The following is a 20,857-nucleotide window of genomic DNA, read 5'->3' as shown; positions in this document are numbered from 1 at the left end:
ATCACTATATTGGAGCATTAGAACCCACAAGGACTGCAGGTCCTACATACTGTACTAGTCCTGCTAACACCTCTTCCAGCAGCAAGCTTAGCTTTTCCTGGAGGTTTCCCATCCAGGAACTGGCCAGACTCACACATGCTTAAGGGGTTTCCAGTGGTGAGTTTCAGGTGGTGATCAAGTTCTCCTTCACACATTTGCTCCCCTACTGTACTGTATGTGTAAATACTTCCTGGCTGCACACAGCTCTGTGGATCTTTTCTGTAACCCCTCCCTCCACCCCAACTGCATCTGTACATCTGCCTCCCTGGTGCATTCCTTGAGAGGGGTTGTACAGTACTCATCTTCGGCCAGCACTGTCAATACCTCAGCCAGATGAGTTAATGCCAAAGCATTAAGTATGGTCTCCCTTTAAATTCATCTGCTCATTTAATCTTTATTAGAAGTTTTCTACTGAACTGAAAATTGTTACCATGTAATTGCAGTTACCTGTCCTCTACTAAATTCACATCAATCCACTTCCACTGCCCTCCATGCTCCATTGTACTTAGTCCAATCCATGTGTCTCCAGAGATATAATTTTTCAAGAACGTCTGGAAAAACAAAATACAAACATGCACCAAATAATAATGGCATAGTTCTTAGGCAGGGAAGGATGGTGAAAACTAAAATGCATAAACTGAAAAATGCAGTTTCATTTATTTTCTCTAACGAAGACAGGGCCTTATCTGATGGCTGATAGATAATGTGTAGTATTTCTGATTTTTTTAGAACGTTTAGAAAACCTGTGAATTCAAAATAAATTACACAGACTAAGTATCTGTGTTGGTTTGAATTTGGTCAAACGTAGACATTAACATAGGGCTAAAATTTCATGGAAAACATATTGTAGTACTACTAGTTTTACAAAGGTAGAATGAGACCTCAAAATGTTTTTTTTAATGCAGTTCAGGACATTCTAGTACAATTTTGCATGTCAGCCTTTTCTTTCTCTAGTCATCTTAAAGTGAAGACTGATTAATAAGATGAACTCTACCTCTTTACAAATCCCCTCCACAGTTCATTCCCCTCATTAGGGGGAGACACAGCACTAAGCCTGGGTTGCTTCAAACACAGCACAGTAATTGAGGTTGGACATCTTGCTCTTGGCATTTGCAGGTGGAAAGCACATTCCGTAGCTGAACATTTATTGTATACTGTTAATATCTCTGAAAAAAATATGAAAACTTATGTTTGCCCACATGCTACATACGGCTCATGCTCACAGGTGTTCTGCAAATTGTATTTTACAGAAGGGCTCAGGGGTCATAAAGGTGAACAAATCCATCACAATTCATATCTCGATTACATTTAGTCTAAATACTATACAGTATGTGTTATGTCCAGCTTGTAAGCTTCCAGGAACGTTTGTCTGATCTGACTGCACAAATCTAATGAAATACAGTTCATGCAGTATGTCCATTCCTGGCATAATCATAGTTAGAAATCAACTATACAGGCATCTCTGAATTTGCAAAAAAACTGAATTACGAAGCATGCCCATTTCTCAGTACATTTTCACAGTAATGAACACTTATAATGCACTTTAGTGTACTCTACAGTATGTCCAAGTACTGTATGATATTGTCACCTACTGTTTTTGAATTTGCCAGTTTTAATTTATATAATTTACTTAATCTGGTTGAAATTATTCTTTATTTTTACATAAATTATTAAAAATTTATTAAAGAAAATGTCTGTTAAGTAAGTGTTGTTTAGTACTTTAAATATCCTAAATACTGTATAATGTAAACATCATTTAACATATGGAAAAAGGTCTGTTAAGCTGGGCTTTAAATGTCAGTAATTACCATAAAAATGAATACTGTTGTCATTGTAATGCTTCTGTACAGCACAAAAGTAATTCTAAAAATTATTGTGTGATTTTACTGGGCTTCATTAAACCAATCAAAGGAATTTACATATAATCTTACTGGAATTAATTTTTGATATAGGGATTTTCACTTGACATTTTTATGGAACAAATTATGTTCTTAAATAAGGAGATGCCAGTATTAAACATTTAAGTGAACATTTTAAGAGAACAATAGTCTTGTGTCAGAGAATGAGAAACACACTGAACTGGAAGGCTGATTATGAAAAACCACATTAGATAAATTACTGTTTTTTACTAAAAAATAGGGAGAGATTAAGAGTTTTTGGTGCTTGAAAGAGAGCATATCCATTTTTTCATCAAAGATGAAAGTTTCAGTTATGATGACAGTTGATGAAATGGTAATGCCTTTTCAGAACAATTCTAACTTACATCTGAGATTTCTGAAACTGGTACAGTAAGTTGAAAATCTGATTTTTTTATCACTTTGCTTACTGTGGGATCTGACCACACCTGGCTTCTGAGTTACTGTAGTTTAAAATACTTATACACCTCTTGATATTTTGGAAATACATAAAAAGCGATGAACACATTGTCAGAAATAGGCACTGTGCTGTGTGTGAAAATATTTTGTAATGTTCTAATGCATATGCAAATGCATAATGGCCACTAATCATGGTAATAACAGAGTGTGCCAGGAGCTGTCCCCTCATTCTAAAACATCCAGAAAAATGAAAGAGATACACTTTGTGTGTTTTCCTGAATGATCTTCAGGAAATGGCTTTTTCGTATCAAATTAAAATTAATTTTGAACTTTTGCTGAACTGCACTGTGATTTCTTGCATTATGGAACTGCCTAGGGACCCTCTACCACATCTTTCCCTACACATAGCATAACACATAGCTCTTACCAGTTCTTCTGAAGTCTTGACAACAGCCAGATTAGAGCCCTGCTGACTGCAGTGAGATTTAGCTCCATTCCAGTCTCTTATGTCTTGGGAAAAGTAGTAACATTTCCTGTTGAACATCTTCCAGTCACATGGACAGAACCTCACAACACATGCTATAAGGAATAATAAGAGGCATCAATCACATTTCCGGTTTATGATTAAAGATCTATATTTGGCAAAAGCTGCCATCAGGTGTATCATCTCTGTTTTACTTGAAATGAACTGAATTGCTTCATGTAATTAATGCATTACTACAGTACATGTGTCAATCAAGCACCAAACTGAATTCAAGCAATTCAGGGTGCTCAGATTTTAGTCCCAGAAGATCTCAATATTACGTTTAGCAAGTCACCTGCTTAATTGATCAAATTTAAATTGTGGAGTTGAACATCCCTGTTTCCTGACAACGCTCTAGGAATGTGCTGCTCGGTTTGTTAGCTCTGCACTGCGGCTGGCTATTCACCTGCCGTTGGGTCCGTCTTCAGCTCCAGAGTACTGCACTAACTGTACTGTAAGTGCAGCACATTACAATAACACAATACAATATGATACAAGATTGGACTTTGTATAGTCAACATGATAGTAAATGACTAACCTCCTGTTTGAAGCTTTGACTCTATGTTGTTCAGCCTGGGCAAAATCTGAGAATCTGTGAAAAAGACACATTGCACTGAAACTAAAGTCTGCAATTGGAAGAATTTTCCACAACAGTGGAAAATTCTTAGGCGGATTAATAATCATTTATTACTTACCCATTTTACCCAGCAAAACAAAGCGGAAGAAAATAATGATACCAATTAAAAATCAGATATGCAGATATGCAGTAATAATCAACCAGTTCTGGAGCAGTGCTATGCTGTGTATCTTACAATCTTATATTGTGTGGTTGTGTGGGTTTCCTCCAGGTGTTTTAGTTTCCTCCCACAGTCCAAAAACATATTGGCACTGTAGGTTATTGAATTGTCATCTATACAAGCTCTAAGTGCTACAAGCCAGAGATGCTAACCACTGCACACCAGATTGAATGTTACTAAATTCTGAAGACATCTCAAAGTCTAAAAACAAACAAAAACTGTAAAGGTAAGAAGACCAGAAAATGACATGTGTGTAATAATGACACAACAATAACTGATGAGGGTCATAACAAAACATGTAATAATTCTGTTAATAACTTGTGATTCCAGAAGGATTGTGGCCGCCACTGTGGACCTGAACAGGCATTTTCACTTCAGTCACTCCAGCCCCTTTCACAGCAAGAGTCTCTAGAGTTGCAAAGGAACAAGTAATAGGTTTATTCCATGCTGAAAAAAAGAAGAAAGAAAACGAAACATTGTGTTTTCTTTCTTCTTTTTTTCCAGCACAGAATAAACCTATTACTTGTTCCTTTGCAGCCTACAGTACGCATGCTGACGCAGCTACCCACCTGAACTACTACAGTCTCTAGAGTTGCCTGTTGTATTGAACTAAGAACTGCAAAAGTATTTTTACAAACATGATAAATTGTGACTTGAAAGCCCTAATATGGTACTGTCCCATAATCAGAGATAAGGAGATGCTTTTCCACAGCTTGCACTAAACTACAGCTTTTAATTCTGACATGTTGTGAAACAGTAGGATTCCTAAGGAGAAATAGAAAAATATACCATGAATAAAACAGGTGAAGACAATGAGGACCAAAAAGCTGAATAAGGTGGAATTCAAATTCCAGAATCATTAATTGGAGAAGGACATTTTTAAAAATTAAAAGGATCATGATGCTGATGTACTGTATGTATGGAAATATATGTATTATTATCATTATTTTGGTGATGATCAATCACATCATTATTATGTATGAAGACTATCTGAGATCAGAAGCACAGACATTACAGCAGTTGAGTTTTAAATGCACAGCAGTAACCAGAAACAGACAATACAGAAGCATTCAAATATCCCAATCAGTCAAACAGATGGAAATATGAAGGACTATTATTATTTTTGCATCTGAGCACACAAGCTCAATGAAGCTATGGTTGACCTTTTTACTTAAATTTTGTGATAATTGTTAGTCTCCCTAGGTAATGGCATATGCCAGGGAGAGATCAACAATACTAAAAAATAGTACAGCATGTCCAGGGCTCTCTTCTAATCTACCATGTAAATTCCACAATCAGGGCCACCCTCACAAAACACTGCCCAAGAATACTCTTAATTAAAACAGGGTCCTAAACTATGCACACACAGGAGTCAGGCCTGGCTCCCGTTACACACATAGTTGCAAACCTGGGGTTTACCTTGGCTCCTCAAACCATCCTGTTCCTCTGTGAGCTCTTTGATAACTTGAGAAACTAGAAATGCACAAACACTCTAATTAATTCAGTTCTGGAAAGATTTGATATACAGTACAGTACAAAGTATAAAAATATTTTAACAGTAAACAGAAATTTACTAAGATTTACTAAAACAGAGTCCTCATGATTTCTGTAATTGCCTGTCTTCCTTGGGATGTACTACTCATCCTTTCACTATAGTTAACAATTTCTACAGCTATGGTTGCATATGAAAAAATACAGAGAGTAAATCAACATAGAATGAATGTATGATCAGACTGTACAAGTACAAGTATTTTAATATATAAAGCCTGTGAGGATAAAAGTAGTATGGCATTGTATTCTTCTTTAAGGAAAAGCATTCTTTAACACCCTTGTTAATGGTTGCATGCATTTCTTTAACCTTTCTGTAATTCAGTAAACAATGTGAAATACCCAGACTCAGATAAAGGAAGATAGGAGATTTCTGATTATCTGATTCCCTGTGAAAAGCAAAAGCAGATTTTAGTGGAATAATCCAACTGTGTACCGTTCATCTCCCATGAGGAATGTATCGTTTTCAAGTGCTGAATCTCTGCATTCAGGGCTGAGTCTGAAAATGAAATGAAAGAGACCACAGTTTGGTTTATAATGACACTGTAGGTGATGATTACCTATGTCTACCTCTTCATTCATGGTATTTAAATAAAGGTTATTTTTTTACCAACAGTACAGTACAGCCAATTCTCATATAAGCATGATTGCAATTGAAAGTACCAAACTAAACTTACTGAACAATTTTCAATAATAATAATAATAATAATAATAATAATAATAATAATAATAATGTATCCAAACATGAAACTAGATTTCATGTCAGCTATTTGAGGGCCTATATGAATATTGATAACTGGAGCTGTTTATTTTAAGCTCACGCATTCTGATGATTGTGTCTTTAGTTTGTGGCTCACTACTGTGACTTGTGTGCTGCACAGATAGAATGAAGACAAAACATACGTGCTCCTCTGATCTTCCCACTCACTGAACCTTTCAACTTTTGATTGGCTACAAGGACGACAGTGCCTTATAGGAGCATTAACACTAATTGGAGATATGACAAGTCCTTCGCTGATGTAACTACAAGCCTGCAGTTGCCTGGGAAGTTGTTGTTTAGACAAAAGATGAAAGCCCTCTGGACATCTTATCGCAGCACTGACCCCAGGAGTGCTTGGCCAATTGTATGCCACCAACTGGGGTAGACAATGTTTCTGGTTTACTTGTTTCAGATACTTACTTTGCATGAAGACTACTGTGATGAGCACAGTGTAGATGATAGAGGCAGTCACCAATAGAATGTTAAGAACAATGGCTTTGGTCCCGCAAACAACTGAATCTGGAAACCAGAGAACACAGAGATAACTGTGGATCCTAGTGGCCAAGCATTGGGATTAGATGTATAATTTCACCCATGTGTGAATGCACTACGTAAGAACAGATTTAGGATCTCAATGTGGGTTTAACCATTTATTTATATAATGGATATAACTGTCTTCTTTGAATCATAATACTGTATGATCGCAATGCATTCTATTCCTGAGCAAATCCCATTGCTACAGCGATTTAAGTTTACTTCTTTTGCATAATTTGTCTGGTTATTATGGCTGTAATTTGATAATATTTCATTGGTGTGTTATTCATTGTATATTTTTACCAGATAATGAGTTTATCAGGATATATACTGTACAATTTAAAAATGAAAAGCATTAGTCAGCAAGTACAACAGTTGTGCCTAGTTCATACACATTTTTCAAACAAAATAGCACATTTAGTTGCAGTTCAACAACAGTAATTATTTCAGTTACATCGCATAGAGAATGTGAAAGATCATTCTGCTGATTGGGAATCACAAACCAATGTGGTCACTGCTGTCTCTAGTCTTCACTTGCTTTCTCACTTTCCTCCATACTCTATGACTTAGAGTAGAGTATTTACTGTAGCACTGTAGCTGTCGATATATTTTATTGTAAAACCTCTGCAGATTTTTACAGATTTATGACAAATTATGTACAGTAATTTTAGTTTATAAAATTACATTAATTATTGTTCATTTTAGAACAGTTTTATCAAGACTGTTACTTACTACTGTATATTTGCTGAAATTGTAGTAGGAAGGAATAGAACATTTTACAACATCTAAAATCAGCAGACTCAAACTGTCAGTTCATTGCTCCTTTTAATGAGCTGCACTGGTGACTTTTTCAGCACAGTGCTCCATGACTGCAGTAAAGAGAAATAAAACAGAAAACTGTTTCTGGTAACTGAACTGGGGAACCAGTGAGAACAGGCAATACAAGTTACAGTACTGACAGTGCTGAGAAACAAAAAGGGGGACTATTGTTTAATCCACACTTTAGCTTATACTCAATTATTAAGTAATTTTCTTAATTTCTTCTGACCTTCTAAAAGTAAAATCAAGACATAAATGATTTTTTTCCTGTTAGGGTTTGAGGCTGATTTTGAAAGTTGTTTTAAGCAATGCTTTTAGAATGATTAAGAGGCACTGAGTGAATGTGATCTTGAACAATTCAGTGTGTTAGCAATTTGATGTACAGGTTCGGTTTTAGAGAGCAACAGCCTGGCCATAAGGATGAGGCTGTGAACCTTTCTCCCTCTCTTACTAGGTCATGATCATAGAGCACTGCTTTGTGAAATGAAAAAATAATTTATTCATTTCTTACTGACTTTTCAATTAACTTGCAAGGCATTGAGTACGCCTGGTATTATTTGAACTTTAGAACAGTACTGCATTGCTTCCTCTATAGATATTTCTGATCATTTTCACCTTTGCCTCTTTTAGTTTTGAAATACTTCACCACACTGTTTTTATTACACTTTTCTAAGAATCTGCAATATGAAATCAAATGTGGAAACATATTATAACCTTTTAAAAAGGACATGAAAGTGTAAGAATGGTTACATACGAGAGGAGATCATTCAGCCCATCTATTCCATTTGGTACAGTAGTTAGTAGCTAATTGATCCAAACCACCACCTGATGGATGGAGAGTGTGGTGCCTTTCCAGCACAGAAAAGTTGACTTTATGCCTTTAGATTTGGAGGGTTTTTCTTCTTCTCTTTTTTTCTGTTTGTGGTCCTGGCTCTCGTCTGCTAGATATTGATTTCTTTCTCCTAATTCTGGACATCTTTGAAGAGTTTCATATTCATTATCACAGTCCTTTGAACCTGGAGATGATTATCAAATAATTAAAATACAGCACTTTTCTGAATAGATCACACATGGCAGCTGCACTGTTATGATTCTCATTTAAACATATGGACAATAATCACTTTTCAACATGCTGTTCTTCTGGAGACAGAAATATCCACGGCAACTGTATTTATATGCATGTACAGTACATGCATTGAAAAGCAAACTTTCAACCAATGCTGGCATAAGGTTAAGCACATTAAAAATGTCTATCTAGTTTTATTGTAGCCTCATTATATTAACATATTTCTCAGTAACAATTTCTTCAAAAAACTTTGAACTAAAAATGATATTTTAGTCTGAGACACTTTCAGATTGGCAAATCGGTCAGTTCAATTCAGTCTTTTCATGAGATAAGACAATTGTTTTTTCAAAAGCAGTTTTTGTACCTGATTTTTTCCTTTCTTTCAGAGTTGCTTGGAAGATTTCAAAGTTTTTGTACTCTTCACAATCTAACATTGTGCGCAAGCTGAGCAGACTCCGACACCATGAACAAACTGTTGTCATCCACTGTCTGCACACTGTCTGCACACAGTTTTTCCCTACTGCCATCCTTGGTAATGAGGGTGAAAGTGTTGCTTTTTCTGTGATAAAGGGGAACTTGCAGTAACCTTGTGGCATATACCAGTTGAGATCTCATACAAATTAAAGAGATAATTTTACTGTTTCTCCTTTCCCATTTGTCACAAGTGTACAATATAACATTCTTTTAAAAAGCATGGAAATATGACTTATTTTCTGTTACCCAGCAGATTCAGAATGGACAATTGTTAATCTTAGTGCTACAACCCCTCTGTACTGCATGGGCTGGCATGGGGCAATGAGGCAGCCTAGGTTCAAACTTGCAATATTTAGGCAACAGGGCTCAGCCTTTGCAAATGGAACCACATAAGGAGCAATCAAATCACTTATCTTTTGAGGTTATAGTAGGTATTATTTTTGAGGTATTATTTTATTTGAGCAGATTTGAAGCCACACAAACTGTATCCATTTAAAGTGATAGAATCTCATTTTAATAATCATATACTGTACTTTTCTATATACAGTATGCTGCAGTTTTTAACAGACTAGGCTATGGAAACACTGTACTGTCAAATGACCTGCCACTAGAGGCTAGGACCTAGGACCTAGGACCTTTCAATTGGATCAGTGGGTGGTAATTAGGTAATTAATAAGGCTGGTTTGTGTACACATTCTCATGTGTTATTTTTGTCATATGTAGGGTTTCACTATGTACGCTGGTGGATAGGTTTTGGTAGCTGTCTGGTAGGCTGTTCTAGAGTCCTTTAGCTGAAAGACCTGTTGTCCTGCGTAATTCATACAGTATGATTAATCCAGTTTGTATATAAAACAAAATAGAAGGTGTGGAGACAGTGGGTTGCAAATGCTCTGGAATCTGAATCTAGAATTGTGACTCAGAGGCCCCCATGTTCCATTAGATTTGTGTTAATGGTTATATTCTTCTTGCAGGATTATCAGCACGAATCAAAGAAAGTACAGAGAAAACATGTGAGTCAGCTGCCTTGGTGGGTGCGAGGAAGCTGTGTCAGATTACAAAGATTTGTGACAGAGAAGGAAATAATTTAAGATTGATTTCTTGATTTCTTCCAATTTAATTTATTTTTACACACACATGCAAACATGTATTGATGATAAAATAAATACAATAACAAAATATTGTTCATTTGGGGGAAGTTACAAATACTTTGCACAAGAGCAAAAATTATGCAGACAGAAGTATATGAAGGAAAGTATCTGCGTAAAGATAAACAGCTGCAGAAAAAGTAACTTTCTGTTGTTAGATATTAGGAAAGCCATGATGTAATTATGGAAACTCTCATTTGTCCCTTTTATTGAATGCATATGGACTTATATTTATAGATTCATATTTTGCCAAAAGTATTTTAGCTATCTAATGGAAACACATTCCTAATTATTAATAACCCTCTTACATAACCCTTTTATCATCAATAATCAATCATACAATGATTACTGGCTAAAAAGAAATGCCTAATTAGGTTTCTGAGAAATACTGTAAATTGGAAATTGAGTTTTGAAAGTGGTTACAACAAAGTCTCAGGTTGTCAATGACACAAGTACAGTACAGTCAAAAGTATTCACCCTTCCTTGGACTTTTCACGTTTAGCTGTGGTAAAGGTACATTGTTTCTTGTATTTGGTATTTTTACAAATTGATTGTCACAATACATTTTATAATCTCAAAGTGAAAATACAATTCTGCAGATCTTCCCAAATTAAATACAAAAATAAAGCAGAAAATAAGTGATTGCATCAGTATATACCCCCTTTACTATGACACACCTACAGTAAATAGGCTCTGGTGCAATTAAATGTCTTTAGAAGTCACATAATTTGTTTGATGGAGTCCACCTGTGTGCAATTAGGATGTTTTAAATGTGTTCAGGATACATGTATCTATCTCTGGGAGGTCCCACAGTTGGTTAGTACAGCTCACAATAAAAACTACATCATGGAGACAAAGGAACTTTCAAAGAAAATGTAGGAAAGGGTTATTGAAAAGCAGCAACAAAGGGAAGGGTATGAGAAAAGATTCCCCAAAGCTCAGTTAAGTCCATTATAAAGAAATGTAGAAAATATGGCACAAGTGTGAAACTGTGAGGAGCAGAATGTCCTGAAAAACTAATATCCAGGTGAAAAGAGTACTAGTCAGGGAGTCCACCAGGAGGTCTATGGCAACTCTAAAGGAATAAAATCTTTAGCAATATTCCATGGCTGAGATGGGGGAAACTGACAATTGCCGGGCTGCTTCGCAAATCTGGGCTTAATGGGAGAGTAACAAAAAACTCACATCAAATCTCAACTACATTTTACCAGCAGGCATGTGGGAAACTCTGAAACTCTGAAGTGGAAGAAGATTCTATGGTCTCATGGCATCATAAGTGACCTTTTTGGCCTCAGTGTAAGCATTGTGTTTGGCACAAGCATAAGAATGAACATCAACCTGAGAAACATGGTGGTAATAGTATCATGTTATGAGGATGTTTTGCTGCATTAGGGCCTTGGAAGACTTGTGAAGACAGAAGGAAAAATGGAAGCAGCAAAATACAGAGAAATCCAGGTTGAAACCTGCTGCAGTCTGCAGGAGACATGGGACTTGGCAGAAGATTAATCTTCCAGTAGGAAATGACCCAAAACATATAGCCAAAGCTAGAATGAAGTGGTTTAAAAAGAAAAAAAAAAGTCAATGTTCTGCAGTGGCCCAGTCAAAGCCCGGACCTCAATGCAATTAAGAATCTGTGGCTGGCAGGAGTTGAAAATCGCTGTTCACAAACTTGAGGGAGCTTGAGCAATTTTGCAACGAAGAATGGGCAAAAATTAGAAAGTGTCAGAAAGTGCAAAGCATGGCTGTAATTACTGCCAAACACACCTCTAGCAAATATTGATTCCAAAGGAGTGAATACATATGCAATCAGTTATTTTCTGTTTTATATTTATAATTAATTTAGGAGGACATATAGAGTTTTATTTTCACTTAGACATTATAGAGTGTTTTGTGTCAATCAATGGTGAAATCTCCCTGTTTAATACAATATGATTCCATATTGTAATACATCAAAATATAGAAAGTCCAAGGGGGGTGAATACTTTTGATAGTCACTGTAAATGTAGAAGATACACATTCTAGAAAATGTATGTTGATTGGTATGTTTTAGTGAACCAAGATAGTTTCTCCATAGAGCGTCACACTAATAAAAGTAAAGTATGGGGTTCGATATCATATCAGCCAGCTTGTCCAATCAGTGAACCTCAATGCATCCCCAGCCAGTAACTGTCATCTCTTAGACCACCTTTTGAATGAGGCCAGTGTGTTGAGACACTGCTAATTAAATGACTGTAGTGAAAACAGAATGAAAGGATAAAAAATACAGCACAGGTGTCACCAATATGAAGATATGCAAAACGTGCTGAAAGTTTCTGCAAGTTCAGACAGTCTGTTGTTTTGAAACCTTTATTTTTGATCCTGCGCAAAGTATTTTACTAGTAAGTCCATACTTTGACCCGATCATATACAACCAAGTGTTTGTAAATCAGTTTCCACTTTCAGACTGTTGGTGTTAAAGCTTCATCAATTTACTGTACATATTTCATTTCAGATGTGTTATTGTACAGTTTAACTTCTCAGTTGCCAGTATATATTCCGTGATCCATCTGTAAACCATAACTGTAACTCCAGTTAATGTTTCACAGTGTGAAATACTGAAAACCACTAATGCATATCTTTGTTGTCACACTCTAGCGGTACTCTATATATGGAATGAAGTTTCTATCTGCCTTCCAGACAGGGAGACTTTTTACGTCAAGTACTAAAAACTAAAGTCACAACATACAGTGAAGCTGCAACTTTACTAATATGTTTAGCAAAGTAACATAATCATTTTTAACAAATGAGGGGTTTGCATGTTAATAGATGCGCAATCAGAGTATTCTGTAGTCAGAAGAGTTATATAATAAGACACTGTGCTTTTAATTCAAATTATTAACAAAATACCTAGTGACATTGCTGAATTTTGAGTTGGGTTCCTGAAATTAAACACAGAGCTGAGATCCCAAGGCTGCCTTCTCACAGATCCATCTGTAGGCACTTGCGCAGTTGCTTTTACTGAGTTTATTTGTCATCTTTCCACATCCAGTATTGGAAGATTGCCGTCCAGAATCCCAAAAGCTAAATGGAAAAATAGGAGTGTGTAAAACTACCCTACATACAATATAATTCATTATATGATTTTTAAAAAGCATTTTTTTCCCTTGACATATTTCAGGAGATATAGATAAGGTCCACAAATAAATCTTTGTAAGCCTTATCTATATTTACTGAAATCTGTTAATAGGGACATTCATGACTTGTGCTACTGTATGTGCTAACTTGTCTCACTTTATCTCCATATGTCTACTACAGGGGTCTCAAACTCCTTCCTGAGGGAATTATTAGACACAGAAGTTTTTTCTCAAGGTAATTTACAGTTAATTACACAAGAGTTTCACTTGTCAAGATAGAATACAATAGCTGTGGGGTGAGAATGGCCCTAGAAAAGCATTTAAACTGCAGCATCATTACTGCCTGCAATCATTAATGACTAATTAAGGACACACCTTAAAAGGGGAGATGAACGGATGTGCAACAGGCTGTTTTTTGGATTAGGTTTTATGTGTTTTGAGGTCTGGTAACTTGATTAGTGGCTGCAAAAGTGTATCCCAAGAAAGTTTTAATTTATAAAACCATCCAATTCGGGCTTCCTGCAAGGCAGCAAAACACATTCTTCTAAAATACAGATGGAATAAAAAAAAAGATTTCAAGTCCACATAAATAAAAAGCAATGTTAATATGACTGGCTGGACTAAGAACACCTCTCTTGCTCCAGTGGGTGAGGATGATGATTAAGTAAAGGGGGACAATACTTGTATTGTAACTCTCTGAATAATCCATTAAAGTTAGCATGTGCACAAGAATCAGATATGCTTTAATGACACGTTGAACCTGTCACTATTTATGGTGATGCCCCTCAGGCTCCACCTAACTAAGTTCGTTGGTACTGTATCTGTTTCCATAGCTTGGTAAGGAACTCAGTTTGCTGGATTTTGCAATATTAATTGACTGTCCCCTTGGTTGAGCTGTCCAGGCAACCCATCTTTCCTATTGCAGGCAGGGCAGCTAGACATCAGACCACTCTTTTCAGGGCCCCCAGTAAAGAGGTAATCAACTACTTTCTTCTGGAATAACTCACTGATAGTAGTCTATCAAATCTACCCTGTTTGTCTGTGGAGGAAATTTAACTACAGTACCTGAGGATTCCCTTACAAGCACAGGAGTAGAGCAAACTTGATACAGACAGGTCTGACAGGTCAGGACCTAGGATGCTACAGAGCTGGCCATCAACACCCCAGGGCTGTCCTTTTTTCAGTCTGTATTTAAAAATTGAATCTGATTTATTTTTCCTATTTGAGTGTAAACCCACTTAGTCTTTACCTCCTCTCCGCAGAGCTGCCATCCAACCATGTCCAGGTCCTTTGTTGATAGATCAGCCCCAGCCAGTGATCTGATGAGATCTGACTTCCTAAAAACTTCTGATGAGCAAAAGACATCAAAAGCATCACGATCAAGATACAGTATCGTGTGGTACCATGAAGGAGACAACCAGGAGCATCACGTCCAAAACAACATGTCCTGCAATGAATGACCTGCACAAGGCTGGAAGTGCAAACCCAGTGATAGCTAAACACAGAAAAGAGGATTTTTTTTATAAAAAAGCACTTCATAAAATACTTTTGAGGACATATACTGGAAAACATTTGCCACTCGAGAACAATAGGTACAAATGGGTTTGGGTTACAACTACTGCCTTTTAGACAAGTGGGAAACTGAGGTAAATGTTAATGTTACTTCTGAACTGTTCACAATAGTTTGGCTGGAATACTGGAATAACCAATTATTCCATTGTTTCCAATTCCTTACACCAACCCTCATAACTTCACCGATGATATGTCTCTGTGAGAAATGGTGACTGATTATTGCCAGGTCATCCAAAGTCTTGACAATGGCAGGATGAGAGCTCAGCTGCCTGCAGTTCTCTTTAGCTCCATTCCAGTCCCTTATGACTTGGGGTCATAGTAGTTGACTATGTATTAGTTCAAAGTAGTTATATTTCCTAATGGAACTATCATAAGTATCCTTCTAACTTTTTTTCTCAGTGAGGAACACATAGCTCTTACCAGTTCTTCTGAAGTCTTGACAACAGCAAGATTAGAACCCTGCTGACTGCAGTGAGATTTAGCTCCATTCCAGTCTCTTGTGTCTTGAGAAAAGTAGTAACATTTCCTGTTGAACATCTTCCAGTCACATGGACAAGACTTCACAGCATATGCTGTAAGATATAACAGGAAACATCAATCAATAACACCTTAACTTGTCTTTAGGCTGTTGATCTCAGAGGTTTGACTGAATACAGAGTGAAAACTGCCAGAATAAATCAACCCCTGTCTTTCGATCAGGTACTACTGTGTATACTGTATCAATTTTGTCACAGCAGTCTATCGAGCTGGAACCAGAGACAAGATCTTAAATTGACAATAATATCTAATGTACCAATTGGTATGATAAGTAAGTGTTTAATTATCTTATAGAAGGTGCCATTTAATGAGTAAGTATTGTTTATGACAGGGAGACAGATAACTTTTTTTTTTTGCTATGGGTTTGGATAAACACAGACAATTTCTAATTTTAGTGTGCTTTGTGCAACTCTGTACACCATAACCACTGAGTACTGGAATTGATTCCCAAGCAACAAGTATAGTAGTTAAAAACTTACCATGTGATTTAAGCTGGGTTATTTCTGCAAAGATGCTAGCATCTAAGAGAAAAATAATAATATTGTGAATACAATGTGTGAATACAGCAGGTGATTGAACAAATGTGTAGAAATGTCACACAACAGAATTGCTCTAAGACCCCAATAAATGTACATCCAGTATAATAATATACAGTATATGAACTAAGTGTTGAAAAACATACAATCATCTGGATTTGACTTGTGTACTGCATATATTTCACCTCTGTGTACTAACCTTGCTTTCTGAGCTGGGCAATTTGTGAAGAAAAGGAAAAATCTAAGGAAAAATACCAACGAGATTGTGAACAAAAATAACAAATGACTGTGCAAATGTAATTCAAATGAAAAACAAACAAACATGAAAATAATGTAATAATGTAATACAATCTGATTATTCCACTAGTCACTAGTCACTCAAAGGTTAACAGGGATATACATTTACAGTAAATATAGGTCTTGCTACATTTGTAGTACTGTATGTGTTGTATATGTAGTATAGTAATAAAACAGACAAATAAGGACTAAGATATTCTAGAACACTATGTCTTAACAGAGGAAGTACTATGAAATACAGTATACACTCCGGTAACAGTTCAAACTACCATGGTACATTGTAATAAAAATTCTGTGCCTCAATCACTCTTTTGGAAAATACCATAAAAGATTGAAAGTTTGTGTACAAATATGCAAGAAGACACATTTTCTGTGATTCTCATTTGTACAAAAAACACTGGTGTAAATACATCATGACCATTACTGTGTTTGAAATGTAAAATGTGAAAATTATTCTTGATACCCAAGACAGGCCTCTCCACAAAGATGCACCAGTATCTCCAGTACACAGAATCATGTACTGTACACAAGCAAAGAGTATGAAACAAAGTTAACCTTGGGTACTCAAACTGTCCTGTTCCTCTGTGAGCTTCCTCATGGCTTCTGTAACTTAAGTGAATAAATAAGAATTAGTGCTCACAAAACCACATGTCAACATACAGAAAAAATAACATTGAAAATGACATGGTCCTATATGTAATTTGGGTTTTTAGTTTTTGTAAGGGTATAAAGGATTTTGCAAAGCAAAGCAACTTTCTGAATGTGTCACTATAGAGTTATTATGCATTTTGCTAAAAAGGGGGAATTTTCTGCACTTTTCTGTCTGAGTAACACAATTTTGCTTTTACTGTACAGTACTTGGTGCCTGCCTAAGAATCTGTGTTGGACTGAATTGCTGCAGTGCTCTTGTTCAGAGCACATACTGTATGATGAGCATGACCTCAAATCCACTTTTTTGTGTCAGCCATTGGTTTTCTATTTTGACAAGTGTTACATGGATTGATATATCTGTGATTTAGATTATACTGTAAGAAAAGGTACTCTATGCAAATAAAAAGACAAAGTAGTCTTGCTATGCAAAGGCTGTCTGAACATGAATATTGTACACAGTTTGTAAGATCAGTGTTTTTTTATTGTTTATTGTCTTAGTTTTTTTAAACACCATCTGAAATCTTCATTATTGTTTTCCTTATTTCTGTTGCCTGACTGTCCACTTAGTGTCTGACTCAAAACCCATTTATCAAGGCTATGGTTCAGGCAGAGAGCTCGCTTTGAAAGAACAAATGCTCCTTCCCACTTCATCACTCCACACACAGGTTTGTCATACTCATTTGCTGGTATACAGCATAACCATTAACCACATCCAATCAATGGGAAGATATTTATCCGTTTTTTGTTTATTTATCCAATATTGAATGGATATTTTACGGATACGCAAATCCAGCTATTAAAATCACTTCCTTCTTACCAGGTTCCACCTGCTTTTCTAGCTCTGTCCAATTGATAGTGGCTATACGCTGTCCTCTGTCCATTGATTGTCACTGGCCAAGCACACTAGCCTAAGGGCTGCTCAGAAATAGGGGTATTTTGAAGGATGGATCCTAAAAAAGTCCTGCAATGTAACCTATTTATTTATTTCCAATGATAGGCTGTATTACAAAACCACATGTTGTCTGTATACTGTTGACTAGCATTCATCTTACTAAATATCTGAAATATAAAGAAGCACTGTGAAACCTTCTGTAGTCCATTTCTGAAAACACAATCTGTCCGTTGTGTATGAAATCCTGAGAGTATTGGAAGGGTTTAAATGGCCATAGGCCTTTTCCATGTGCACATGTAACAAATCTGCTATCTGCTATCTGATTGCTGATTTCTTTGAAATAAAAGTTCTATACATATCATCAGTGTCCAGACACCAAGAAATTAATTATTCTGTCTCACTCGGGACCTATGGGACAGAACAGAAGCTATTTTAGTTTATCTGCTGTCCTGTACAGTATATCTGACTCTCAGTGGGATGGGAAACCTGGTTTTAATGAAGTACAGTAACATTTTTTAGTACTGTTTTCTATCCACATGGAATGTGTCCTTCTCAGGTGTTCAATCTCCTCTTTCAGGGCTGCGTCTGCAATATAGACAGCAAATTGACAAAGTTTTAAAAACGCATGGCTCTCCATACCAGCGTTGTCAATGTTGTCACTTTGGTTGTTATATTTGTAATTGGAAATTAATAGCAAGTGTTAGTACAGATTTGAATGACGTGCCGTACTTACTGCTGATGAAGACTGCCATGAGGACAGACATGAAGAAGATGAAGACAGTTGCCAGCACAAGGCAAAGAACAGTGTATTTGGTCTCACAGCCAGCAGAACCTAGACCCAAACAACGCGAGAGACATGATCTTTTAATTAGTGATTCCACACAATTTGGCTTCACCTTGTGCTTGTCAACCGCAGATTTCAAATTTCATCCTTGATTGTGGTTTCCCATTGGGTAGAAGCTTATTGTTACGCCCTCTACATCTAGAGGGTGTTCCTGCTCTGTCCTGTTCCTAGTTTCCCTGTGCTTTACTTGTTCTTCCGGTGTGTCTTGTTGTCTGGGGCTATATATTTCCAGATCTCCCTATCCTCCTCGCTCGGCATTGGGATCGTTGTCAAACGTTGTCAAGAGGTTCGCTTCACCTGAGGCTACCTGAGGGCTTATGTCTCGTCCCTGACTCCGCCCGATACCTTGAGCCTGGTCTGAACCCCCGTGTTTGCTCCATTCCTACCACTACACATAGGGTCCTCCCATCTCGCCAGACTCTCTCCATGGCTAGTCCCCGGCTTCCATGACACCTTATTCCCAAAATCCCAGATGTCCATACTGAGCAATTACGAAACTACAGTGTCAGTTTATACACATCTACTGTACCTGTAGATCTGGAGGATTTCAGCTCTAGTCTACCCCTCTGTGGTTGTCTTTGGTTCTGTTGTTCTGTCTGACAGGTGTCTTCCCATTCAAAGCATTCATAATCAATATTGCTGTCAGCATCCTGACATTCACCTACAAATAATTTTAGAAATATAAGTGCTTAAGGATTATTTATGAGAAACATTTCAATTTGTCTAGCATAGATTCTATTAAATTCACACACAGTTGCAAATTAATTTCAAGTTAAATAATGCCTTATTACCTTCCATGAATGTGTAGCAGAAACTAACTTTATTTTCAATGTGAAATGGTTTCTTTGGCACATTTACTTTCACTATGCTTGTTCATATATTGGGAAGTGGACTAAGCCATGTGAATATGTTAAGACTTAAAGGGCATTTCATGTTAAATCCATATGAGATTACATTGTGCAGAGATGCAAGTACAGTTCAATGAGGGTTTGAAATGGGTTTAAAAAGGTAATTTCCGGACAACACAGAAGAAGACACACACAAGCTGCATCTCCCATTGCGCTCTGAATTCAAGCAGTTATACGGGGAGATTTATAGCCAGAATGCATTTCTGGTCACCCGCTTTTTTTCCCATGTTTACCATGTTTATGAATTTGGTAGTTAGTAGCTAATTGGTCCAAGGATCTTTGTTCAGATATCTCTTGAAAGAAGCCAAGAAATCAGTTTTAACAACTTGGCTGGATAACTTGTTTCATACGTCCCCATCCATGTGTGTGAAGAAGAGCCTCCTGCTTTCTAAGGGTTGACTTTGTCTGTGCCTTTGAGAACTTTTGAAATTTGAAATGTTGTGCTTATTTATAACCGGCGTAAGCTTCTAAGTTACCACTGTTGCTCCAGATTTACAAAATTAGTTTAAACTTTTCACACTTCTAAGTAGAAATTCCATAGAATTGAACCTTTAGAGCATTTAAACTTTTCTGTTAGAAAAACACACAACAAGCACTAGTGTTACCAAGTTGTTTAAGTCTATGAATTATGACTTTTCTTTCTGCAAAAGACGATTGCCTACAAGTAAGCACCCTACATCATCAAGAGTTCATTTAAAAAGTTTTACCTGATGGTGTTTGATCTTCTTGCTCTCCACGCTGCTTCTTTTCAGCGTCTTTTGGGAATTCAACATTCTCATAAATGTTGCAGTCTTCCATATTGCATGTCATGAACAGATTTCAGCACAGTGAGACGAACTGCTGTCATACAGCCACAGTACAGTCTCAAGTGTGACTGGCTTGCTTTACCTTGAAAGTTTGGAAGAGGAACAATCTCTTCAACTCTATGACATAATGTTGGTATTGCAGTATAATTGGTTTTATAATGCAGAACTGAAAAAGATCTTGTGACAAAAGGAGTCATTTGAAAATTTCATTTACTTATATCAAGGCTTGATTCTTTGCAATGTGTGTTTCTTTTCAATGTTTTTCATTTCACAAATTAAATTTCATGAAGTAAAAGTAACGGTTTTGTATATATGTAGATAGGAATCCAACAATTACTTTCTTCATACAAGCCATTGACAGGCAGCACGATGGTGCAGTGGACAGCATTGCTGTCTCACAGAACTGGGGTCCTGAGTTCAATTCCAGACCATGTGTTTGAATGAGTTTAGACCAGGCTATTCCAGACCTAGGTGCTGACTGTGTAGAATTTGTGGGTTTACTCTAGGTGCTCTGGTTTCTTCCCGCAGTCCAAAACATACTGGTAGGTTAATTAGTGTGTGTGTGTGTGTGTGTGTGTGCCCTGCAGTGGGCTGGTATTCCTTACAAGGTGTATTCTGCCTTGTGCCAATGAAATCTCCAACTATACTGTGACCCTGTATTGGAAGAAATTGTTAATAATG

The 20,857-nt window shown here is 36.7% G+C and overlaps 1 protein-coding gene across 1 annotated transcript; it reads right to left on the bottom strand.

Annotated features, from left to right (window-relative positions):
• Positions 1–5,088: 5,088 nt before the first annotated feature.
• On the bottom strand, positions 5,089–20,210 carry LOC148820865 (uncharacterized). The gene is made up of 14 exons (XM_088932449.1): positions 20,078–20,210; positions 18,992–19,123; positions 18,352–18,450; positions 18,141–18,203; positions 16,631–16,684; positions 15,978–16,019; positions 15,722–15,763; positions 15,126–15,277; positions 14,383–14,480; positions 12,907–13,080; positions 8,090–8,351; positions 6,403–6,501; positions 5,659–5,721; positions 5,089–5,147 (listed from the first exon to the last, which is right to left on the bottom strand). Exons 1-10 carry the CDS (start codon positions 20,178–20,180, stop codon positions 12,945–12,947), a joined length of 921 nt encoding a protein of 306 aa, XP_088788575.1. The 5' UTR covers positions 20,181–20,210; the 3' UTR covers positions 5,089–5,147; positions 5,659–5,721; positions 6,403–6,501; positions 8,090–8,351; positions 12,907–12,944.
• Positions 20,211–20,857: the final 647 nt, after the last annotated feature.

This window comes from Atractosteus spatula, chromosome 14 (assembly GCF_055471065.1).
Source record: "Atractosteus spatula isolate fAtrSpa1 chromosome 14, fAtrSpa1.hap1, whole genome shotgun sequence".
Lineage (NCBI taxonomy): Eukaryota > Metazoa > Chordata > Actinopteri > Semionotiformes > Lepisosteidae > Atractosteus > Atractosteus spatula.
The sequence above is the reverse complement of the archived record's forward strand: the minus strand, read 5'-3'. Positions and strand labels throughout refer to the sequence as shown.